At 41.7% G+C, this 26,349-nt stretch overlaps 1 protein-coding gene, 1 long non-coding RNA gene and 3 other non-coding genes across 9 annotated transcripts; 1 reads left to right on the top strand and 4 right to left on the bottom strand.

Annotated features, from left to right (window-relative positions):
• Positions 1 to 3,642: 3,642 nt before the first annotated feature.
• Positions 3,643 to 26,154, bottom strand: LOC141789034 (uncharacterized). 5 transcript variants are annotated; one of them, XR_012598178.1, is made up of 5 exons: positions 25,846 to 26,154; positions 23,756 to 24,458; positions 23,353 to 23,461; positions 13,054 to 13,189; positions 3,643 to 3,763 (listed from the first exon to the last, which is right to left on the bottom strand). It is a non-coding gene; the product is annotated as an uncharacterized LOC141789034 (long non-coding RNA). The 5 variants fall into 5 exon arrangements; XR_012598174.1 differs by having other exon boundaries at positions 23,353 to 24,458; XR_012598175.1 differs by lacking the exon at positions 3,643 to 3,763 and adding an exon at positions 5,690 to 6,201 and having other exon boundaries at positions 23,353 to 24,458.
• On the top strand, positions 6,902 to 13,501 carry LOC141789033 (aquaporin-4-like). Its single transcript, XM_074668302.1, has 4 exons — positions 6,902 to 7,354; positions 7,471 to 7,635; positions 11,032 to 11,112; positions 12,997 to 13,501. Exons 1-4 carry the CDS (start codon positions 6,971 to 6,973, stop codon positions 13,246 to 13,248), a joined length of 882 nt encoding a protein of 293 aa, XP_074524403.1. The 5' UTR covers positions 6,902 to 6,970; the 3' UTR covers positions 13,249 to 13,501.
• Positions 18,963 to 19,068, bottom strand: LOC141789711 (U6 spliceosomal RNA). Its single transcript, XR_012598241.1, has one exon. It is a non-coding gene; the product is annotated as a U6 spliceosomal RNA (small nuclear RNA).
• LOC141789712 (U6 spliceosomal RNA) lies at positions 21,515 to 21,620 on the bottom strand. The gene has a single exon (XR_012598242.1). It is a non-coding gene; the product is annotated as a U6 spliceosomal RNA (small nuclear RNA).
• On the bottom strand, positions 22,789 to 22,894 carry LOC141789709 (U6 spliceosomal RNA). The gene has a single exon (XR_012598239.1). It is a non-coding gene; the product is annotated as a U6 spliceosomal RNA (small nuclear RNA).
• Positions 26,155 to 26,349: the final 195 nt, after the last annotated feature.

Raw genomic sequence — 26,349 nt, forward strand, 5'->3', positions numbered from 1 at the left:
ATGAATTTGACCCCCCATTTCTTTCTACTGTTCTTCTCTCCTCACACACAAGTAAACATTTCTGTCAGCCTATTTTGGCTCTTTCCATGGGAAAAAAATGTGTATTTTCAACGGTAAGACAATGTTTATGTGTTCTTTAACCTTCAGAGGTAATAAGGGACATTTTTGTTCTTCAAGGTTGTGTTTTTGCTCAATTTTTAGACGTAACTTTGGTTTTGTTACTGAAAGTAATGATGATTTGTAAGAAGGTTTTTCTCATGAAAAATATCAAAATTTAAATTTCTTTTTTTTTTCTAAGATCAACAATACACTTATGGGCCAAGTTTGACGATACATTAGAGGACAAAAATGTCCTCTACCAAAAAATTTTATAAAAACACAATAGATAAATGTTTTTTCTACAATTTTTGCTAAAATATTTTAACTTACTTTAATCCCAATATATTTAATCATTTAGTTATTTATTTTCAACCCTTTAAATGCCCTTTTGAATTCAGTGTCTGTTTTTTTCTGAAAAAATAAAAATAAATAAATTCAAAAATAACTAAATTATTTGATATAATTTATTTTTGATTACCAAAATATAACATTTACATTTAAAATAAATAATATCAGTAATGAAATCAATTTTTATTTATTTTTATCAGTATTAATATTATTATTATTATTATTATTATTATTAGTAGTAGTAGTAGTAGTAGTAGTAGTAGTAGTAGTAGTAGTAGTAGTAGTAGTTGCATTTGCTTGTTTTTTTTTTTTTTTTTTTTTTTTTTGCAGCTTCAGTTTCTTCATTTAGGACCCCCTTAGGTTATATTAATATTTCACCTCTTTTTTTTCTTCAGATCTTTTATTTCATCATATTCAAAAACGCCAAATATTAAATTAACTCTCTAAATGCCCATGCCATTTCATGATGTCCCTGTTTTTACGAAAAGAATAAACACATAAAATGAGTTATTTTCCCAAGAAAAATATTAGAAAGCTGAGGATTATATTAAAATTGAGATTAAATATGCATAACATCAGTAATCAGTTGATTACGATGCATTGTTTTTTTTTCTGTTGTTGTTTTGTTTTTTTAATTTTTTTATTTGTTAATTTATTTATTCATTTTCGCAGTTTCAGACTCTTGATTTACTCCTCTCTAAAGACATTTGAGGAGTATAATGTCTAATTTAGTCCCATCATGACCACATTTTTAATCACACAGTCAGTACACAGTATAATCATGCTTTCTGTAATTTCAGGGTTTCATTTTGGGGGGAAAAAAAGCACAACTTTTCAAATAAAAATAAAACATAAAGTCAAAATGAGAAACCGTTTCACATGTGTTGTGCTGTTTTTCGCATCTTCCCTCTCTCTGTTTGTCGCTGCTTCAGATCTCATCCAATCCGGGCCAGACCAGGACAAACCAGATCTGAACGTTCAACAAACAGTCTCTCACGCAACACAGCCCCGCTATAAAACCCGGGGACGAGCGGCGGGGCGGTGGAGTCATGACGGAGGGCGGAGGGGCTCTGGAGCGCCTGAGGTGAGTACGGCGCAGACACACACAGGATCTAAGGACGGAGTCTCCGACAGAGACCCGGAATGAAAAGATGCCCCTGAAATCAGAATGATGTCTGCTTTTTAAGACATAAGACCCCGTGCTTTTTTTCTCTGATTTGACGGAGTTACAGACCCCTTATTTTCATCATGTGAATATAAATGCGTTGTTTTGTCTTTTTACTTATTTTACTCATTCTTAACGACGGGTGATTTGGTTTGTCCGCGGTCTATTTTTCCGGATTGAGCAAAGAAAAAAAAGTGCATCACTCGTCCTTTTTCATTTATCTAAGTGTTAGGCGCTGGGGATGAGTGATTCAAACTTCCAGAATATGGGGCGACGTTTGTAGAGCAGCGCATGCTAAAAAAAAAAAAAAAAAAAAAAAAACGGGTGTGATTTTTTTCTAGTGACCTTTTATGACATTTAGAGCAATATTTGTCATCTTAGAATTATCTCAATTAGTTGAATTTAAATATTAAATGTCACACGTAAATGCGATATGTAAATGTAAATGCTAAATATAAGTATAAATTTGAAATATAAAAATAAATGTTAAATATAAATTTGAATATAAATCTTAAAAACAAATCTTGAATATAAATGTTAAAATCTAAATGTTAAATATAAATATAAATCTAAATGTTAAATCCAAATCTAAATCAGCTCGTCATCAAGCTCTGCTGGAGCCTGATAACGAGCCATTCATTTGAATCAGGTGTGCTGGAGTGGGGTAACATCTAGAACATGCAGGGCAGGGGTCCTCCAGGACCAGGGTTGGGTAACACTGATCTAAATACAAAAAAAATGGAAATGTGTACCAATGTAACTCTGAAGGCAATGCTCTTGGTTTTATTTGATAGTTTTTGCTTCACATCCTGACATCACTTCCTTCTGACAGTGGAGGGGATCTGACCGTGGAGGTCTGCAGCTGGACTCTCGTAGGGGCAGGTGGATGATATTACAGTCATTTAACAAACTGATCACCTCTAAATATCTGACGCTCAAACCACCTTGATCTCAAGACAGTCAGGATAGTCAGTTCCCATCACTGATCCATCACTGGTCTCTCCTTCCGTCTGTAACTTTGCGTTTTGCTGCTGCCTGTCTTGGCCAGGCCTCCCTTAAAAAAGGAGGTTTTTAATGTCAGTGGGACCTGGTTAACAAAGGTTAAATGTTAAAAATAATGAGCCAACTAAGCAGCAGTCTGACAGTCACCTGCAGCTACCAGCTCCTGCTCATCTTGACATCCTGTTTTAATAGAGAGATGTTCAGGCCTATGTAAATACAAAGTGAAAGTTAATCTATTGAGACAAAAGCGCAGATTATGGTGTGTGGGATGTAACTCTATCAGTGCTCTGTGACTGACAGTTTTGTCATTTCTAATCTTAATATTTTTGCGGTCACACTGGCCAAACAAACTGAGCTTTGGGGTTGAAGCAGCTTAAGCACAGTACAGTTCACCAGTGTGACTGCGTCCTCAAATACCACTTGCTGGCCAAGCATACAGAGGCTGCAAAGAGATACATTCTGTGAGATAATTTCTTTAAGTCTAAAGTGTCAGGGTAATTTTTTTTTGTTGACCAAAAGTACTTGTTGTACAATTTGTTTGTTGTTGTGATACATAAGCTTGTTTGTTTGTGTTGAGCTGCCTAAAAAAAACAGGCTGTTTACTTTAAACACTGAAAATTATCCCTTTAAGGTTCATTTGGAAATGATAAAAAAAAAAAAAGTGCAATCAATTTGAGATTAACCATCAGTTAACAATGGACAAACTTACGATAAACTGTGATTCAATATTTCAATCGATTGACAACCCTGATATATATGCGTGGACAGAATCTTCTCACTGTGGAGTTTTCATCCATGTCCTGGACTGGAGGTTGTGGAGCATGTCAGTGTCCAGGGTCCAGGTCTTGGTCCCGTTGGTTCTGTTCTGTTCCATAGACTGTTCCTCTGACCACACCAGATACTGCAGCACTCCATGGCAGCATCTCGCTGCCTCTTTCCAGCATAAAAACTCCAAAAACTATGAGTTGTTTTGAATAGTTTTCTTTATTCATAAACAAAATTAACTTCAGGCAAATGTTGTTTTTTGAGATTTAAGGATGAGCCAAAAGATAACATTGTTCATGTTGATGCTTGAGGCAGATCAGCTGCAGGTTGGGACAGGTGATGCTGGCTGTGGAAACAGGGCCTCCAAATCCACGGTCGACAACTCTAAAATAAGCAAGAAACATGTATTACTGAACACATGGTTCAGTAATATTCTTAAATGGGCGTAAGGTGTTGTTATTGTTTGTTAGCTTGCCAGCAGTTAACTGTCTAGTAAACAACAACGAGCACCACGTTAGCTGGTGTAAAATTCTTTCTAATGATGAGGGAATAATGTTGCAAGCATATTGCAGGCTAACAACAGGGTGACCAGCATGGACTCTTTCATGGCCGTGGCTGACTTTAGGGCTCCAGTGGTACTGTTGGTCAGTCGGTTGCCAAGTACCGGATTCAACAACTTGAAGTGAGGGCTCTTCTTCACAGTGTTGCCAACTTAGCGACTTTGTCGCTATTTTTTGCGACTTTCTGGACCCCCCAGCAAGAAAATTTGAGAAAACTAGCGACAAACCTAGCGACTTTTTTGGTGGTAGGAGGCTCCAAGATCATGGGAGAAAGATATCTTCAAGATCTCTTACAAACTCCTGACAGCCCCTTTAACTTTTTGAGTTCACTCAGGAGCTGCTTGATGCTCTGCCCGTATTTCCTGCTGGTGCTTTTCATACAGTGGTTTGGTCCTCAAACCAATGTATGGTGGTTTGGCTCTGTCGATATTCCTCTGAATCTCTTTGGACAACCACAGTACCAGGAAGCACTGGTTCTCCTCCTTCAACCGCTACTATTGTAATGTGGCCTTCAGTCTAGGTTTTCAAAGAGAGACTCTAATGAAATAACAAATGATGTAATTGACAGTTTTAGGAGTATCTGTTTTCCACCGTGTCACGATCACCCCAAATCAAAGACAACCCAGCCCCCTGATAGAGTTGGTGTTTCTCTCTGGCCCAGTAAAGAGTTGGTGCTTGCAAAGTCTGGAACTAGTCTGGTGCTAGTCTGGAACTAGCACCAGCATCAGCTGGCAGAACTTTACAGGTGGTAAATAGGGTTATCTTGTAAAGCATAGAATTCAGAAAAAAAAAATTTAATTTAAGATATATATTTATATATCGATGTATTAATTAATTTAAAGAAAGAAGAAATCTGGGGAAATGTGCATCAGTGTCTAGAAGGGATTCATCTAACTATGTAAAATGATGGTTTCAGTAAAACAGCAACTTCAACATGATTTTGTTTTTGAGTGAAACATTGAGCTACTTATTAAAGGAATTTATTTTTTATTCAAAAGGAACATTTATCCATCTTGACCCATCTTGATTTCTTTTGTTCTGTTCATAAAGAACTTCAATCTGTTGTTCTTCCAGAACATCACCCTCCTCTCTGAGCCCACTCATTTGTTTGGTCCTACAATGGCCTTACTGTGCTGAAGCTTCCATGTATGAACTACAAAGTGACAAGGCACCAATATAATTACTGAGTGAAAGGCATTCTGGGATTTATAATGATATGAGGATATGATATTGTTCCAGTTTAATAAAATACACAAAAAGACCATTTTAATGCACACCAGCAGAATGAGCTCCTGTTTTTAATGACAGAGCAGAGAGACTGTGTGGGCTGGCAAAATGTTCAGCGGACAAGCTTTTTTTTTCAAATCCCCAAAATTACTCACAGTAAATATAAAGCCTTTTTTTCACTTATCATGGGAATTCAGGTAAATATGACTCATGGTTGTGATAACATCGTTAAACTTTGTAACCAGGCCATACATCTCAAATCATATCCATCATCTCTCTTTTTCATACTCATGGCCTGTTTCCAGGACCTTAAAAACCTTCCTACCTAATTATGGCTCAGTGTTCAACTCGTGTCTATGTTAAATGATGAATAGAATTCATTTTCCCTCTTAACACCATATTTCAGGTCACCATCAAATCAGAAGTCGATGAGCAACATATGGGTTATGAGAATTTGAAAGTTAAAAAAAAAAAGTTCAGTTATTAAATATCACATAGTTCATGTGGCTATTATCTCATCTAACAAACTTTATTTGTATTTTTTCAACCAGCCTTTGGTTGTAGTAAGATATTACTGCCAGAAGGAGGGTGTAAGGTAACTGAAAGAAGTTCACTTTTTGCCACTGTTTAACAAGAGAAACAGTCTCTCAAATCCCAAATGGCAGCTCCACTTCAAACTTTTAAAGTGTGATTGTGGTAAACCCTTTAACCCCCCAGCCTCAAAATGTTTGTCAGGGCATGTTTGTTTATTATAACTATAAAATTGTCAAAAAATGTCCTGTGAGTCATGATGCTTTGGCCCATTTTCTGGAATACTTTGAACTTTAAATACTTTGAGTAATTTCCAATTCACTGCATGTTATATGAGAGTAAAACAGTTTGAAATGAAGAAAAACTAAAGAACAGAATCAATTTAAAGAGGTTTAGTGAAGGAAAAAACACAACATACATCAGGAACAAACTTAACTGGATAAACTAAAACAGCCCCACAGCTTTTCCTTCTCCTGGCACAGGCTACTTGAGGATATCAGGTCCCTGAAAGTGAAAGTAAAGGAGAAAGATAACCAGCTGGTTACACACACTGCAGAGTACAAACAAGGAATGGCTCATTGTTTTACGAAGGTTAGCGCAAAATACAAGCATCAATCTGCACATGAAATTATGCAACGGTAAAACTAGATAGTGAGAGCTTTATTCACCATGGAGTTCATCACATTAATGTTGGCTCTTTTCACATGAAGTTACTTCCTCAGATGCTCCTTCAGTCTCAGAATCATGCAGAAATCTCAGTGGAGGTTCAAAAACCAGGGAGGATCTTCTTTTTTAGCATTTTTAGGAGAACTCAGCTCTGTTCTCTCTGTGCACTCCTGCCCTGCATCTGCTCCACACTCTTGTGTGTATTTCCTGTTTTTCATTAACGCCTGAGTGAAATTACTCTAAAAACGGCATATCAGCTGAAAAAGCACAGTTTTAGCTCTCACATACTGTTAGAATTTTTAGGATTGAATAGAATAGAATAGAATAGAACTTTGTCATTGTAACAAGTGCAACGAAATTGCAACAGCCCTTCAGTCAGTGCAAAATAGTTAAAAGTACAAAATAGCTGTGCAAACCGTTTAGGAATAATGGTCATTCAAAGTGCAATATGTTGGCGCCGACACATCTGGTGTTTGGGATTGGAGATTACAGTCCCATGTCATAGAATCCTGGCTCTCCTGTCATCCTCTCCAGGAGCTGTTGCTTTCCTTGCCGCTCCTTGTCCTGTCAGAGTTGGCCCCCTCGCTGCTGCTGTGAAGACAAAGCTATGACTGCATTCAAAGGCATCTGGACCCAGGAGTTCTGGCGCTGTGTGGGGGCCGAGTTCTTCGCCATGGTGCTCTTTGTCCTGCTCAGCCTGGGATCAACCATCCACTGGGGGGCTGTCGAGGAGGTCCCCCACCCCCCTGACCTGCTGCTCATCTCTCTTTGCTTCGGCCTGAGTATTGCCACCATGGTGCAGTGCTTCGGACACATCAGCGGGGCTCATATCAACCCCGCGGTCACAGCAGCCATGGTGGTCACTCGGAAGCTCAGCTTGGCCAAGGCTGCGTTCTACCTGCTGTCCCAGTGTGTCGGAGCCATAGTGGGGGCTGCCATTCTGTTTGGTATTACCCCAGCCTCTGTTCGGGGGGGCATGGGGGTCACTACGGTGTGTCTTTAGGGTCCAGTCATAAAAATGTGCTGTGCATGATTAAAAGTGGCACACTAATCAGACCATAAGGTTTTATGAGTATTTGATAATCAGCTGTTTTCTTTGTGATCCAGGTGAACAAGAGCATTTCTGTGGGGAACGCCCTGGTCGTAGAACTCTTCATCACCTTTCAGCTGGTCTTCACTGTGTTTGCCACCTGTGACCATAAACGTAACGACCTGAAGGGTTCCTCTGCTCTGGCCATTGGCCTGTCTGTGTGCATCGGTCACCTCTTTGCTGTAAGTACCTGCAAGAGCATGAGTCTTCAACCTGTGGCTCCATGTGACCCTTTGACTCCTCTGCAGTGGCTCCTTGTTGCTTTAAACAAATGTTAGTGAAATGAAGAGTTCTTATTTTTCTTCCAGAGGGTATTGATGATTCAAGACACTGACACTAAATAAAATCAAGTGTTAACATTTAGTTGAACTAAATCTTCATCCCATCTGTCAATAAAGCCTGCCACCGCTCTACTTCACCTCCTACAATATCAACAGCCCACTAACTTTCCATGCACCTGTGGCTAACCTCAAGTTTTACAGCCTTGGGAAGATAACTACATCTACAAAAAGACTAATCTGGAAGAAGATACAGATTTTAATTCTGCGTGGATGGATTCATTTCACTGACAACGTGCCAGCTTAATAAACATGCTTGATATGTGGCAAGACATTCGCAAATAACTAAACGTTTTTTACAACGTATCAAAGTTCTTTATTTTTTATTGTTACCAGTTTTTTTTCTAAACTCAAATTGTTTTAATTTAAGATAACTTTGAACTTTCTGCAAGTTTTTTTTTTCATTTAAAAAGAAAAAGATTTTTAAAAAAATTCAATTTCTTTTTTATTTTTGCATCTTTTTAAATTCAATATTTTAAAATGTTGCTAAGTTATGAAATTTCAGACATTTTGAAACTTTAAAAAAATAATTAAATTTCTCTTTATTTTTTTGAAAATTTAAATTTTTTTGAAGTTTTGCAAACTCTTTTAATTACAACATGTGCAAATTTTTGACATTTAAAATTCTTGAAATTTATGCAAATGTATTCAAAATGAGAACAAAAGAAAAAAAACATAATATACAATTTCATTGACTACAAAACATTTCATTTTGATAATCATTCACTGGATGGTAGAATCTTTTTCATACTTTGTCTTTATTGTGAAGATAAAGTAGACTTTGTGGCTTCTTGCTGACTTTCCCAAGTGAGATGAGGCAAAATGGCTCTGATGAAAGTAAAGGTTGCAGACCCCTGCATAAGAGGAAGAACTAGAGTTCAAACTAACAACGGCGTTATCATGTCCAAAATCACCCCACTTCAAATTTTGTTGTGACTACAAACAGCCCGAATGAAAAGAAATACTCAAAACAAAGTGTTTCCCGAGAAGTGGGGTTACGGATCAATTCTTCAGTCTTTATTTCCATCTTTAAATCCAGAACAAGCAGCGGAGTTCCTCTAACTCCTCCTGTAGCTGTAAATTTCTCTGAACTTTGTGCTGATCATTTTGAGGCGACCATGATGATCGGTGTCATGCTCATGCTGTGTATTCATTCATTCATTTGTTTATACTGACTGTTAACCCTCCTCCTCCCATCAGGATCTTTTCCTCTCTGTCTCATGAAATCAGTGGAGAGGTGATTCCTGCTCCTGATGAGGAAACTTGAAGCCTGATAGCGTTCAGCTCCTCCTCTGAGGAACAGTGGATTCAATGTGACGTAAAAGAAAAAAAATCAGGGACTTCAGCCCCATCTGAGCGTATGCTGACATAAAAAAAGATTAGACCTCTAAAAAAAAAAGTTCTTTATCCAGATTACTGTGTTTATTCATAAACTCTGACTGACTCCTGACGTGTTCCAGTCAAAGAGAGACGTACTCAGTGAGGTCATGAAGTGGATCTTTGTCAGTGGAGAAACAGAATGGTTCTTGTTCTTGTTCACTGTTCTTGTCTCCACCCAGTGGTCCGGTCTGGATCAGTACAGGTTGGTACAGGTTGGATCATTAAAGCCTGATCCCGTTAGTGTTTCCACAGCCACCCGTGCCCTTCTTGGTAGGCGGCATGTAAGCTGGATGCTGATAGCTGAGTCAGCTACGCAATAGCGTGAAGCCATTGAATCGCTCCACAGTGTAGCCCACTAATAAATCCAATGAAGAAGAAAAATGCAACATAGTAAACAAAGAGCAATGATGAAGACTTTCAGCGGTTGTCTTCTGTGTGATTGGCATGTAGCTCTTTGTTACAAAGAACAATCAAGCTTTGTTTCAGAGAAGGCTGTGTGCTGCCAGTAGGGCTGCACCAATTGGTTGACGCAACTGACTTGTTGACTATAAAAGTTCATTGACACAAATTTTAACAGTACCGTATTTTCCACACTACAAGGCGCTTCGGAATATAGGGCGCACCTTCAATGAATGGCCTATCTGAAAACTGTTTTCATATATAGGGCGCACCGCATTTTAAGGCGCATAGAATAAGCTGTAGTAGTGGCTGGGGTTGCGTCATGCATCCACTAGATGGAGCTGTGCTAAAAGGAATATCAACAAAACAGTCAATAAGTCAGTCAAGCTCAGGCTACATCCACACAGAGCCGCACATTTTCTTATCCAACTGTTTTCTGTGCCGTTTTCAAAAAAAGCACGCTGTAAAGACGAAGCTGTTTCTGCCGGCCACAAAAGCCGTTTCCAGAGATCAGTTCAAATGCCAGACGTTTGGGGGCGCTATATTGCTCTAACAATAAACAAGAGAAGAAGCCCGGGCCAGCCTGTGAGCTAATGTTAGCACTTAGCAGAATTCCTCTTTACAGGTTCTACTGCTTACCGCTGTTACTCCGACGACGCTCCCTGACTACAGTAGCCATGATTAATCAATATTGATCCATATATAAGGCGCATTGGATTATAAGGCACACTGTCGGCTTTTGAGAAAGCCGAAGGCTTTTAGGTGCGCCTTATAGTGCGGGAAATACGTAATCAATATCGATCCATATATAAGGCGCATCAGATTATAAGGCGCACTGTCGACTTTTGAGAAAACTGAAGGCTTTTAGGTGCGCCTTGTGGTGTGGAAAATATGGTAGATACATCATGTTTTTGGTTTTATTGTTGTCATATGGCAAAATCAAGGCGGTGAATGCTCATCTGTGTACTACATGGGGCGCCACGTCAACGGATACTTCTATGGGAAAAGATCACTAAGTTCATACATGAGGAATATTGATGAGGAACAATCTGTGCGCCCCGACAGCACTGCACTACGGCTAGCTCTGCATCTCCAGCTTAGACAGCCTGACAGCTCCTGGTGTTTAGCGCCTGATAACGTGATTTAGGTCTTCACTCTATTATAGACAGTTTGTCAGGATTTGAGTCAAGCTAGCATAGAAGCTCCCCTAACTTTTCAAAAGTCGGGACATTTATCTGATGGAGCTTATTCAAGCTCATTCATATTCTGTGGAACAGCCGGGGCCTGGGGGTGAAAGCATTTTAAGGAGGTCTTCTCTGATTTGTTGATTTTCTTAAAGCTGGTCATCTGAAAGACCTGAATTTTGTCCGAGCTTTGTTCAAGTCCAGCCTGAAGTCTTTAGGACCCTTCTCTCTTGTGGTTCTGGGGGTGGTGTGACATGTGCTGTGATTGTTCCTTCAGATCCCCTACACTGGAGCCAGTATGAACCCTGCCCGGTCATTTGGCCCCGCTGTGGTCACATGGAGCTGGGAAAACCAGTGGGTGAGTCCACTTCTGCGTGCGTGCTTGCGTGCGTGCGTAGTTATCATTAATTTTTCAGATCATTAGAAGGAGCCTTCTGCTTTTGTTTTTCTCCTACAAAGAATCAAAAAAGAATCACCTCAGCTTCTACTTACATCCACAGATAATTACTTTAAGTGTTCCAGTCTTTTGCTGTTGTCTTGCCCTGGTCTTAGGGTGTTTTCACACCTACAGTGTTAGGTCGACCAAAATTTAGATCGACCTATATTTGGTCCCGTTTGGGTTGGTGTGAAACCAAAATCGGACTCTGGTGCACACCAAACTGGTGCGGCCAGAGGAGGTGATTTCGGTTCGGCTCTGGCCGCACTCCAACATCCTTAACTACCCTTATATACTCATCTAAAAAGCAGGGCTCTCCCCTGACTCCTCACGTCAAAAACACATCGTTTTATATGGCCTATCATATCACAGGCATTAATTACCTTGTCGGTCGTGTGTATCTCCGTCTGATGAGGATCTCACAGTACATGGTAAGAATCATTATTTCTGACTTTCCCCTCGGGGATAAAAAAAAAAGTATTTTCTATTTTATTCTACTCTATTAATCTTCGCCTTCTCCGGAATCGGGCAGATATTTCCATTCGGTGTCTCCAGTGCATCTGTATGCTTTTTTCAAGCTGCAGCTGCGCTTCATTTTCAAACACTTTCGTTTGCAGATGGTTATACACACAAACAATATAGAAATGAATTTTAAGCACTATAAAAACTCGGCGTAGGCCTATCTGACTCTCCATCATCTCTGATTTAAGCAAACAGTTCTCTTGGCGCTTCCAGCTTTCAACTGAAAGTACGCTGCACGCGCTCTAGCCGTTGTCGTCATGGAAACATGACGCTCTCAAAATACTGCGGCGTTTGGTCCCGAGTGACAAAAAGCAGATGTGAAAGGAACCGCACTAACTGCAAAATGGCAACAAAGTATTAATATGACATTCCAAGCCGCACCAGGGTGCGCACTATCAGGTGTGAAAACACCCTTAGTTTGATCCTGGATACGTGAAGTTATAAAGTCTCTGACTGCTGTAATACATGTTTATTTCTCAATTCTTGTTTAACTCCAGGTTAACGTACTCCAAGTTAATTAAACTTACTCAAATCAGCTGTTCTGAAACCGAAAACTCAAGAGTTTTCTATCTCAAAGTAGATCAACTCACAGTTCGGAATTCGACTCAGAGTTTACTGAAACTGCTTTGTGAAACAGACCCCTGGTGTTCCAGTTCAAAGAGTGACCCTGTTAACTGGACAATTTACTGGACAAGCTCTGCCAGACTGTCCTCCAGCCTGCCCTGCTGGAAAACATCACTCAGGTCTTTGGACATGAGTGGCAGCCGATGAGTTCAGCTGAAACATGCTCCACCTCTGCATCCTTTGGACGCCCAAATGGACCGGTGATTCACCAGCTAAGGCTGTTTGGGGTTTTCTGAAATATTTTTGCCTCCTTTCAAGTGCCAAAAATTTGTCTGCAATAAATAAACATCATCAAAGCCAGCACAGGCTGAACATCCACCATGCTAACAGGCTAACTGCAGCACTGCACAGAAGGCCTTGATCTTGTGCAGTGCTGACCTGAATAACCTTTGTGTTCCTCACTGCCCTCTACTGGTCTGTTGGTGTTTTGTGTTTACCTTTGTGTTTTCTTCTTGCATTGTTGTCCTGTTTTGTGTCATCTACCTGTCTCTGTTCTCTCACCTGTCTTCCCAACACACTAACACCTGAAAAATCATTTACTGATGAATAATTGGAGGAAATACTTTGGTTTGACGAGATGACCATTATGAAGAGATGTTCCTACTGATGGGACTCATTTCTGTCTTTGTGCTCTTGTATGTTTGTGGTCCTGATCCTCAGGTATACTGGGTGGGTCCTGCTCTTGGTGGAGCACTGGCTGCAGCCCTGTATGAGTACCTGTTCTGTCCGGACCCTGAGCTGAAGAAACGGTACTCTGACGCCTTCATCAAAACACCCTTTACTGCTAGCAAACACCGGCAGGACTCAGTCACGGCCCAGGAACCTCTCTTCACTGTCATGGATATGGAGAGAGCTGAGAGGAAGGAAAAGAAAGAGAGGGAGGTGTCAGGGGAGGTGTTGTCCTCTGTATGACTAGAAAGGACACCTGATGCTGAAGCCACACTGGCTGATGAACAGTTGGTTCTGAAGGAGACCGACCTCTTATAGACTGACACAGGAGTTCAGCCTGCTCAGTGTTTGTACTGTGACTGCAGAACTGTTCTTTCCTCTGCATATTTAAGTTAAAGGCCTTTGAAAAGCAGACAGAGGAGAATTCTAACAGTTGGAGAAAAGATACTTAGAAGGAATACTTACTTCTTACTTAGAAACATATTACTGAGCAGAACACCACATTTTTTGGATGAGAAACAGGGGGCAACCTTTGGTTTCAACCATGAAAAATGACTTCATTTACAGTTTTTCTCATTTGCTTTGGTACATTTTCGGAATCATCATAACAGTGAGTGCATTTGCAAAACAGTTTGTACAAATAGCAAAACACCATGGATCACCGTCAAAAGCCACTATCCTTCTCAGAATCCTTAGTTCATCCCTCGAAAGTAAATGTCTGTGTCAGTGAACATGTCAGTGCCTCAGAATGACGAGTCCTGATGTCAGTGTGTATGGCTAGGACAGTCAAAGTGCTGAGTCATGTTGTCAGTTGTTAGAATACTTAACTTGTGTATATGTGCTTTGCTTAAATATTATCAAAATGTGCTCATATGCAGTCATGGATTAACAGTTTCTTTACAGGTCACTCAGAACAATGGAGGAATAAAATGAATTTGAAGAATTTAGCTTAGGGCGGGGACAAAGAAGAAATCTTGTGTGTTAGTGTGTTTTTTAGATAAATGATGTGTTTTCAGTTTTAACACGAGTGAGGGTGGTTTGCAGGTGCAGACAAAAACTGGAAGTTCAACTGCACAAGTGAAACTGTGGTTTTGTGGAAAACAGACATAGAAGGGAAGAAGTTAAAGGTCTGTCTTAACAAAGGCCATGGGTGTAGATGTCTGCATGTGTCTGTATCTGTAACTCTTTTCTAGGAAATCTATGGTTGTCCTGTGCCCCAAGAGAACAACAACATGAACGAGCACAGGGGCGGTGATGTGACGCACACCAGAAGACTCAGACCAGGGAAATGACATGTCTAAACTAGGAGGAGCTGAAAAGAATGATAAAAGGGTTCGAGGGACAAGATAGGGGGTTCTTTTACCTCAGCATATGTCTGATGACAGGAAAAAGTAACTGGACCCAGATCTGGTGTACATCCTTGACTCATTTGTAATTAATAAATCGCAGTATCAATTGAGAACTGAGTCATTTACCTCATCTTCGGTTTTCATCATCAACAAACGCCAGGAGACGTGGTGAATTTAAGGTAAAAACAGGGGGTCAGATGTTTTTATTTTAAAGAGTACTCTGTGTAGGACTTAATTGTGTTTATCTTAAGTACCCTGGTGATTATGTCTGATGATTAATATCCATAATGACAGGTATGTGAAGTTGATAAATATTAATCAAGTTTTTACAAAGTGGGGGAAAAACACCACGTTTCCAGCACAGTATAACAGTGAACTCTGGAAGGACGTTCTGATGTAAACTATGCCTAAAGCTATGATGACAGTTATTGTAAATTGTAAGTTACATCTTAGTGTGTGTGGGAGATTGGTTACAGGAGATTGGACAATATTCATATTTTCTCTTTCTCTGTTTGTGCTGTGATTTGTTGACTGACCTCATCATTGATACAGAAGGGAGAAGAAGGCGCTGCATCCCACAAAGAAAAAAACGAGAAAAAAAAAAGTCGAAATGTGAACATAGAACAGTCTCTTTGGGGCAATCTGTTCATGCAGTGCTGTGGGAATTACAGGTCAGTGCATTCTTCCGACACCTCCTTCTGTTCCCGTATGCTGGGCCACAAATTCTCATCCACATCACAACAAAGATCTTCTCTTTCCACAAAAAGTCTGGATGATTGAGAACACAGTTGTTCTCCCAGCTTTTGGCTGCATCCTTCAACAAACCTGGGCCATCGTAAGCTTATGATTGAGAACATGGTCCACAGGTGTGACGGATCTTTATTGTCCTTTTACAAGAAATGTGTTGCCACCAGTGATGCTGGTAATGCCCTACTTGATACTCTGATTTGACCACTTTTGTCAGTAACAAGTAATCTAATGGGTTACTATTTCCAAACCAGTAATCAGATTAAAGTTACTTATCCAAATCACTGTGCGTTACTTTTCTTTTCATTTTTGTAAAAAAAAATATATGTGCTTTTTTCTTTTGCCTCAGGTCCCGTGTTCAAGACGTTTTATCTGAAAACGCTAAAACGCAGTGAAAATGCAGTGAAAAAGTCGGTCAGCAGGTTCAGCAGATTGAGCATCACAAGCACAATGCGGTAGTTCGTGAAGATCGTAACAACAGTCCTGTTGTATGCGCTCACGTCATCTGAGATTTTTTCTGCAGTTTTTACAAGACTGCCAAGACGATTCTTGTTATTCAGGTCCAGGTTCCCAAACCAAGCAACAATACAAAAGGTCAAAACAGATTCAATAAAACTTCTATAGAAGAGAGTCATCATTTCAGTAGAAACCTGGAAGGTTCTAATTTTCCTCAGGAAGAACAATTTTTGTTAAACCCTCTTGGAGGTTGCGTTAACATGGGGTTCAAAACACAGTTTGTTGTCAAAGACCACCCCCAAATATTTATAGGTCTCCACCATCTCAACATCAGCACCTTTGATAACTGTAGGTGGAGTAAAAGAGGGAGACTTCCTGAAAGTGATAATCATGTCTTTGGTTTTTGACATGTTCAGCTCAAGAGAAGACTCATCACTCCAAGCCACAAAACCATCTAGAGCAGGCCCATGTTCCTCCTCACCCTCCTTAAGAAGAATCACAATGACTGCAAACTTCAAAATGTGTCTGTTGCTGAAGCTGCTCTGCGCTGCACTCATTAGTGTATAGAATAAAAAGGAGGGGCAACAAGCAGCACCTTTGGGGAGTGCCAGTGGAAGAGGAGAGCACACTGGAAAAACAACCATTAACTCTCACATTTGTTGGTTAGAAAGTCAGTTATCCAACCAATCAGGTTAGGATCTAGATTAAAATGATGGAGGAGCCTATCAGCAGGTAGTAAGGGTTGAATGGTATTGAATGCTGAGGAAAAATCTATGAATAGGAGCCTGGCATGTGTCTTCTGCCCTTGCAGTTGCCTGAACAAAAAGTGCAATAAAGTAGCCACTGCATCTTCCACACCTCTGCCAGCTCTGTATGCAAATTGCAGTGGATCAAGATGTTGCTCAACATGCAATAAAATTTGAGTCTTTGTAATCTTCTCAAAAGTCTTCATCACAAGAGAAGTCAGAGCTACGGGCCTAAACTCATTAAATGTTTTTGTGGAGCTACTCTTTGCTATTGGAACAATAACTGAATGTTTCCAAATCTTGGGTACTATCCATCCATCCATCCATCTTCTTCCGCTTATCCGAGGTCGGGTCGCGGGGGCAGCAGCCTAAGCAGGGAAGCCCAGACTTCCCTCTCCCTAGCCACTTCGGCCAGCTCTTCCCGGGGGATCCCGAGGCGTTCCCAGGCCAGCCGAGAGATATAGTCTCCCCAGCGTGTCCCGGGTCTGCTCCGGGGTCTCCTCCCGGTGGAACGTGCCCTGAACACCTCACCAGGGAGGCGTCCGGGAGGCATCCTGGTCAGATGCCCGAGCCACCTTATCTGGCTCCTCTCAACGCGGAGGAGCAGCGACTCTACTCCAAGCTCCTCCAGGATAGCCGAGCTTCTCACCCCATCTCTGAGGGAAAGCCCGGCCACCCTACGGAGGAAGCTCATTTCGGCCGCTTGTACCCGCGATCTTGTTCTTTCGGTCAATACCCAAAGCTCATGAACATAGGTGAGGGTGGGAACGAAGATCGACCGGTAAACAGAGAGCTTTGCCTTCCAGCTCAGCTCCCTCTTCCCCACGACAGACCTGTGCAGAGTCCGCATTACTGCAGACGCTGCACCAATCCGCCTGCCAATCTCTCGCTCCATCCTTCCCTCACTCGTGAACAAGACCCCAAGATACTTAAACTCCTCCACTTGGGGCAGGATATCCTCCTTGACCCGGAGAGGGCACTCCGCCCTTTTCCGGCTGAGGACCATGGACTCGGATTTGGAGGTGCTGATTCTCATCCCAGCCGCTTTACACTGGGCTGCAAACCGATCTGGAGACAGTTGAAGGTCACGGCTTGATGAAGCCAACAGGACCTCGTTATCTGCAAAAAGCAGTGATCCAATCCTGAGGTCACCAAACCAGACGAGTCTGACTTACTGCCGGCAATGCGGACCAAGCTCTGGCACCGGTCGTACAGGAAACGGACAGCTCGTAACAAGCAGCCCGACACCCCATACTCCCGGAGAACCCCCCCACAGGACTCCCCAAGGGACAAGGTCGAATGCCTTCTCCAAGTCCACAAAACACATGTGGACAGGTTGGGCAAACTCCCATGCACCCTTGAGGACCCTGCTGAGGGTATAGAGCTGGTCCACAGTTCCACGACCAGGGCGAAAACCACATTGCTCCTCCTGAATCCGAGGTTTGACTATCCTACGCACCCTCCTCTCCAGTACCCTGAATAGACCTTACCAGGAAGGCTGAGGAGTGTGATCCCCCTGTAGTTGGAACACACCTTCCGGCCCCCCTTCTTAAAAAGAGGGACCACCACCCCGGTCTGCCAATCCAGATGCACTGCCCCTGATGTCCACGTGATGTTGCAAAGTCGTGTCAGCCACGACAGACCCACAACATCCAGGGCCTTGAGGAACCCTGGGCGGATCTCATCCACACCCGGGGCCCTGCCACCGAGGAGCTTTTTAACCACCTTGGCGACCTCAACCCCAGAGATGGAAGAGCCCACCCCTACATTCCCAAGCCCTGCTTCCTCCAAGGAAGGCGTGCCGGTGGGATTGAGGTGGTCTTCGAAGTATTCAGCAGCGCACCATCCCCACTGAACACAGTGTTTACGGTGCACTGCTTCCCCCTCCTGAGATGCCGGATGGTGGTCCACCGAACTCCTCCCATGTCCGGGTTTTTGCCTGGGCGACCGCCAAAGCTGAGTTCTGCTTGGACTGTCAATACCTGTCTGCTGCCTCAGGAGTCCCACAAGCCAAAAAGGCACAATAAGATTCCTTCTTCAGCTGGACGGCATCCCTCACCGCTTGTGTCCACCAGCGGGTTCGGGTGTTGCCGCCCTGACAGGCACCAACCACCTTACGGCCACAGCTCCAATCGGCCGTGCTCAGATTTGACGTAAGATGCAACTAGAGACGTTCCTCAACTTTAAAAATGGTGTTGAGCCGTCAGCACTGGACTGCTACGGAAAGTTTGTTTTTGATCCAAATTTTGAAAGAAATTAACATAATTTCAAGACTGGACGAACTCAATACGGAGTATTGCACCACCGTGATAAACAAACTGTCGTCCTCCAGCTTTGAAAAATCTCAAGATTATTACATTTTTCTGCGCATGCCCCATTGACTATTCTATTTGATAACAGCGGCGCATGTAGACCAGAGATCGGAATATTCCTTTCCATGTATACTATTGTCTTCGGAAAAGTCATTCAGAAAGATTCCATTCAGAAGACGAAAAACTCCTTATGTATCCGTGGCTACTGACAATAAAGTTCTGTTCTGTTCTATTCTATTCTATTCTTATCATTCTGATTTTGAATTATTGATTCATTTGAGATAACATGCTTCCCAGCTACAGGAAATAGAATAATATACAACAATAAAAATGTCATATTTTATGGACAAAAGAAGGAACGCTTCACGAATTTGCGTGTCATCCTTGCGCAGGGGCCATGCTAATCTTCTCTGTATCGTTCCAATTTTAGTATATGTGTTAGAGAACTAACACAAACTTTCTTCACAACCGCTCCCCCATATAAAGGGATACTGTCCCTGCACACCCCACACTCACGGTGGGCCAAACAACAACCTCATTGGGGATCAAACTGCTTCTACTGAATGAATGAGATCATAGCCTGAAACTCTGGACAATCCCAATCAGGTTGTTGTCTTTTTTAAAATCTCTGATACTGAGCATAACTTAGTTTGACTGATCCTGTGATGTGTTGTCGGTTCTTTTGGATATCATAGTGCATGCTGGGAAATTCAGAGGCACTGAGTGTGGGGACTGGGAAGGAGCAAGAACAATAGGCTGAAACCCCCACCCCTCTCAAGCAGCTCTCCAGCACCACTCTGACCCCTCAGGGCTGGGCAGGGGTTGGTGGTAACGTTTATTCTTGTTTAATTCAATTTTGAAATTAAGGTTCATTCCAAATTACATTTACCTCTGTTTCATTTCAATTTGTAATTTTTAGTCCAGGGGCAGGGACCGTTCTTCTCTGTCTCGTTCAAATTTTAAATTTGAGTTCATTCCATATTACATTGTTCCCTGTAACATTCCAAATTTTATTCTTAGTTCGGGGCCAGGATAGTTCCTATCTGTAACGTTTCAATTTTGAAAATCTGGTTCATTCCAGATTACATCTTTCTCTGTGTAGTTCCAATTTGTTATTCTTATCCCAGTGTGGGGTAATGTTCTTCTCTCTATTGTTCCGATTTTTATTTTTGAGTCCCTGGCAAGGTAAAAATCTTCTCTGTTCAGTTTCAATTTTGGTAACTTGTTCAGGGACGATGTGCCCTTTTTTCTTTAATGTTTCAATTTTTAATTTTTGGTGCATGCCAGATTGCATTCATCTCGTTACTGTCCAATCCTGATAATAAATTCTTAAAACTTGAGTTTTCACTTAAAAACAGTCCTCCTTGCCTCATTCAATGAACACAAGTCTGTTTGGTCCATGTCAAACAAGGACCAATCAATACCATGAAGAGAGAGAAAGAAAGAAGCAGATTTGAGTATGTCTCAGCTCATTTGCTTCTGATAAGTACTCTTACTCTGTGTAATCAGTTTGAATAGAATAGAATAGAAAATACTTTATTTATCCCTGAGGGGAAATTCAGGAGTCACCGCAGCATTTAAGAAAACAAAAGTAAGAAAGAGTATAGAAAGTGCAAAAATGTCCATAAGAAATTAGATGACGACATCGCGTCCACCACTCGTCCACCACTCTCCAGCCCAGCCAGTCTCCACCTCCACAGGGTCCAGGACTGAGTCTCCCCAGCAGTCTGTTCAGTCTCTGTCTCCTGGATCCTGTTTGCTCACAGCAGGCGAAGCTCCTCCGATGTGTCGCGGCGTCCGATGTCAGCTCCGTCAGCCACGTCCGTGAACAGCACGATGCCGCTGGGTTAGCACAGCTAGCTCGTCCATCCCCCAGAGCGAGATCCCACGTTCCCAACAACGATGGATGGAAGGACAGGTCCACGTCGTCACCTCCAAGCTCACATCCGAGAACCAGCACGTCGTCCTCACCTCCTCCTCCTCAGCTCGAGGGAAATCATCAAGCCCTACACTAGTTAGCATTGACATGCTACAGGCTGCTAACAGCTAATTTCGCATGTAAACAATGCAGCCATGGTTACATGTAGGATCTCCAGACAAACACAGGAGAAAAGTAGTAAAAAATACAGCCGAAGCCACAAAAAGTTTGGTGTCTGTGACCGACAATGAACCATACAAAGTGATGATCCACTCCAAATACAAAGATTACGAAGAAGAGACGAAGAAATTACAAGAAACAGACAAAGACGAGAGAGCTGCTGCAACAGGCAGCTACTTGGGTAGCTATATATGAGAAGCACACAGAGTGTCTGCAGTTCACCAACCTGAAGAGAGCAGACACAGTGAGGAACTTGAGGAGGACCTGGAGCTAGAGAGCAGTTGTTCCTCTTGTAAAAAACTGCCCCATATGCTGCTATGCTATCCTGTCCCAATATGCTAAGCAACACTTACCCTATCAATGCTCTAGGGTACAAGTTTTTGCTGACCCTGTCACACAAATGGCCTGTGAAAGGACCTTTTCCACACTGAAATTTGTGAAGACCAGTCTTGGATCATCCATGAGCTAAGACCGCCTAGAGGAAATGAAAATGTAATGCTAATATTAATGCACAAAGTATGGTGAGTCTAGCCCAAAACAGCTACACAGGTAGCGTTTGAGACCCCCTCTTCAGGTAGGATAGGCAGTTGACCTACAATTTTAAGAGAGAGGAAGAAGGAGCAGATTTGAGTATGTCGATGCTCATTTGCTTCTGGTAAATACTCTGACTCTGTGTAATCAGTGTGAAGCATACTGAGTGTCTGCAGTTCACCCCTATGCCACTGCTTCAAGGGGGGTCACTGTTTCCCAGCTACAGGAAATAGAATAATATACAACAATAAAAATGTCATATTTTATGGACAAAAGAAGGAACGCTTCACGAATTTGCGTGTCATCCTTGCGCAGGGGCCATGCTAATCTTCTCTGTATCGTTCCAATTTTAGTATATGTGTTAGAGAACTAACACAAACTTTGCCAGCAACCGCTCCCCACTATATAGGATACTGTCCCTGCACACCCCACACTCCTGGTGGGCCAAACAACAACCTCATTGGGGATCAAACTGCTTCTACCGAATGAATGAGATCACAGCCTGAATCTCTGGACAATCCCAATCAGTTTGTCTTTTTTAAAATCTCTGATACTCAGCATAACTTAGTTTGACTGATTCTGTAATGTGTTTTCGGTTCTGGATATCATAGTGCATGCTGGGAAATTCAGAGGCACTGAGTGTGGGGACTGGGAAGGAGCAAGAACAATAGGCTGAAACCCCCACCCCTCTCAAGCAGCTCTCCAGCACCACCTTGACCCCTCAGGGCTGGGCGGGGGTTGGTGGAAACGTTTATCCTTGTTTAATTCAATTTTGAAATTAAGGTTCATTCCAAATTACATTTACCTCTGTTTCATTTCAATTTGTAATTTTTAGTCCAGGGGCAGGGACCGTTCTTCTCTGTCTCGTTCAAATTTTAAATTTGAGTTCATTCCATATTACATTGTTCCCTGTAACATTCCAAATTTTATTCTTAGTTCGGGGCCAGGATAGTTCCTATCTGTAACGTTTCAATTTTGAAAATCTGATTCATTCCAGATTACATCTTTCTCTGTGTAGTTCCAATTTGTTATTCTTATCCCAGTGTGGGGTAATGTTCTTCTCTCTATTGTTCCGATTTTTATTTTTGAGTCCCCGGCAAGGTAAAAATCTTCTCTGTTCAGTTCCAATTTTGGTTACTTGTTCAGGGACGATGTGCCCTTTTTTCTTTAATGTTTCAATTTTTAATTTTTGGTGCATGCCAGATTGCATTCATCTCATTACTGTCCAATCCTGATAATAAATTCTTAAAACTTGAGTTTTCACTTAAAAACAGTCCTCCTTGCCTCATTCAATAAACACAAGTCTGTTTGGTCCATGTCAAACAAGGACCAATCAATACCATGAAGAGAGAGAAAGAAAGAAGCAGATTTGAGTATGTCTCAGCTCATTTGCTTCTGATAAGTACTCTTACTCTGTGTAATCAGTGTGAAGAACACAGAGTGTCTGCAGTTCACCACTCTGCCACTGCTTTAAGGGGGGTCGCTGTTTCCCAGCTACAGGAAATAGAATAATATACAACAATACAATTGTCACATTTTATGGACAAAAGAAGGAACGCTTCACGAATTTGCGTGTCATCCTTGCGCAGGGGCCATGCTAATCTTCTCTGTATCGTTCCAATTTTAATATATGTGTTAGAGAACTAACACAAACTTTGCCAGCAACCGCTCCCCACTATATAGGATACTGTCCCTGCACACCCCACACTCCTGGTGGGCCAAACAACAACCTCATTGGGGATCAAACTGCTTCTACTGAATGAATGAGATCACAGCCTGAATCTCTGGACAATCCCAATCAGGTTGTTGTCTTTTTTTAATCTCTGATACTCAGCATAACTTAGTTTGACTGATTCTGTGATGTGTTTTCAGTTCTTTTGGATATCATAGTGCATGCTGGGAAATTCAGAGGCACTGAGTATACGTCAGAGTGTGGGGACTGGGCAGGAGCAAGAACAATAGGCTGAACCCCCCACCCCTTCAAGCAGCTCTCCAGCACCACTCTGACCCCCCAGGGCTGGGCGGGGGTTGGTGGTCGTTCCCATAGTGCTGCAACAGGGACCCAGTGGATAGAGAGGGAGGGTGAGGAGACACACACACACACTCACACGCAAAAAAGAAGAAACCGGTCTGCTCTTGTTTGAGTTGCGTCATCCAGTAGAGCCGGAAGAGACGAGGCAGACTCCAGCAGCAGAAAATTCCACTCTGTTCTAAACACTGAAAAACACAGAAACACAGGACACTTATCTGAACTTCCACCGGCAGCTGGCTTCACCTTCAACCCCTGTGTGCAGTTAAAAAAAAACAGCATATATATGTCTGTGACCCTCCAGCTGATCTGGACTCAGAACGAAAGAATAAAAGAGTAGTCCTCCTCCTTCTGTATACTTTAATGTCTGCTAACTGAAACCTGCCTCTAAAATCAGGATGGTTTCCATTCTGATAGTTAAAAACAGCTGCTCTGCTGTAGTTGTGTTTACTGTTAAAATGATTAGATGCAGTACCACCAACTTGCCACTGAGTGTCACAGTCTGACTGTCTTCAGAGGAGCTTCTTGGTGGCTGCCCTTCTCCATGACCAGGCTTGTGGAGTAAAGGGTTACATGTAACGGCGCTACATAATCAGATTATGAAAAAACAAAACTATAATCCACTACAGTACAGAAAATGTGTAATCAGATAACTGGTATATTTTTTAAAAAAAGGTGAACTTTAGAAGGATTACATTCTAAAATCAAGAGGATTTACTAAAATGTAGCAGATACATGAACAGTGAGCACGCATTGCAACGCAGCGCAAAATCACAACAAACCAGCATGTACAGTGACCATCCTCGTTGCCTCGAGCTGTATGTCAACATAACGTAAGCTGAGGTAGTTCATCATTATGGTCACTTCTGGTCAAAAAAAGCCTTCACTTGGAGGAAACTGCAGCACCATTTTCAGTTTAAATCAGAAGAGGGGAACAACAAAGTTCTGTCATCATCCAGGGAACCCACATCAAACTTGAAAAAAAACACTGACAGGTACGAAGACAAACTGCTAACGTTTGCTGAAATACACAGAAGTCCAGTAAGCTTCAGTTCAGGTATAATGGCTTGCTTACCTGCCAATAACCGTTGATGGTTTGTTAAAAAATACAGTTGATGCTCTTAATCTGGGGTCACCAATGCGGTGCCCGCGGCATCTTGTCGCCCGCAAGAACCAAGGCACGTTCTGAAAAGAAAAGCACCGGTCACAGTTGAGCTCCATCTAGGTACTTGTGTAACCCAGTGGTTATTTAACTGGTCTATTATTCAGCTCAATCAGCATGCAAACTGTTTCTAAATGCTACAGCAGTAAGCTACGCTTTACGGCTGTAGAGCGGCGATTTCAAAGCAGGAGAGTTCAGGGGGTGGTACTTGATTACTGCTGAGGGGGGAGAGCATGAGACATGCCGAGCTGCAGCCAGTCTTAGGACACGGTCACACTGGCCATCCAAAACGTGGAAACGTAGGATATTTCCTGTTCAGGCTGAAGAGAATTTGGTTTATTTTTAAAACTGAAGAGTTTGGTTTTCTTTTTTTCTTTTATAAAAGCTGAAGATTTTTTTTTAATTTATATTATTTGGTATATTGTGCCTTTAAATGTTCAAAAGTGTATGTCACTACAAGTGAAAACACATTTGGTGTTTAACAATTAAAAGGAAGATACATTCCAGTCCATTATATATATATATATATATATATATATATATATATATATATATATATATATATATATATATATATATATATATATATATGAATTGAACACAATAACTAGCATCATCTATTACCTATTATTTCACAAGAATGGCCACAAGTGAGTTGCAGCAACATCTACGTTTACCTTATTGAAACTCCAGGTAACTATGCTAGAAATTTCCAAGTAGGTTGATACGAGTCAAAGTTGTGTGTGAATATGACTCATAGTTTGAAACAGAGTTTCTCCTGTTTAATTTGTTGTTCAGCATAAGTCGTAATTATTGAGATAGTAAGTCATAATTATGGTATACATAGTCATAAATACGAGATGGTAAAGTATAATTATGAGATAAGTTATAACTATTAGATGCATTTTTTTAAGTATGAGAAAGTAAGTCATAATAATGAGGTAGTAAGTCACAACTATGAGATACATAGTCAATTGTAAAGAAGCTAAGGCCGTGGGTGGGCTTTTACTTCAGAGATTCCCCTTTTTTCGCTGCATGTGGTAATGTGAATGAGATTTTTATTCTTCATGAAGCTCTCCTGTTTAAAGTTTCATTCATTCAGTAGGCTATTTTACTATGACCAAGTGACAGCAGCTAAGATAAATGACAGGTTTCTTAGCAATATCTTTAGCTGTCCCAGTTAGAAATCTAGTCACCTCACCTTGTCATCATGATCTTCTGATTTAACCTTACATATTTAATTTATTTGTGTGCTTTTTGGGATCAGACAGCCGGAAGAGTATATTGCGGCTGACGACAGCAACGAAGCTTTGCAGGCTAGTAGTAGTGAGGGTCGTGAAGTGTGTGGTTCTGCTAAACTACCACAAAACAAACTCTAACCATGGTTACACTTAGACGTACTGTACTTGCCACTAATGAAGTGTGCCGAACACACATACACAGCCTTCGCCTCATGCCGTGGCGCCCATGCCTTCTTCGTAACCGGGTCGAGGCGGTTGCCCACAGTTCCCTCCTTACAGCTTCTTTTAAGTTGGAACGGAAACCTGTAGCATGAGTACTGCTGTGTCCCATCCTCTTTCTTCATATAATAATTATTCTTACAAGTCCTCGCACTGCACCACTTTACCATTTTTTCGAGCGGTCAAGTCTGAGATGATAGTCTTCTGGCATGGGTTGTTATGGTTGCTATGGTGCTTTGCACCTCCGAAAAAATGTCACTGTTGGTACCGCCCACGAATACCCGGATGTATGTGTCAACCTATTAGCAGGTATCACACACGCGCTGGCGCCACGTCATCGTCAAGCGTCTGTTTACATGCAGTGCGATCTCATCAGAGCCAGCACAATGAGACACAGCGAGCACTGCAACAGCTTTAGAGATTTATAGACTTACAGTACGACGTTTTTGTCAAA

Source organism: Halichoeres trimaculatus, unplaced genomic scaffold (assembly GCF_033239565.1).
Source record: "Halichoeres trimaculatus isolate MK-OKI-2021-1 unplaced genomic scaffold, fHalTri1.1 fHalTri1_scaffold_4, whole genome shotgun sequence".
Taxonomy (NCBI): domain Eukaryota; kingdom Metazoa; phylum Chordata; class Actinopteri; order Labriformes; family Labridae; genus Halichoeres; species Halichoeres trimaculatus.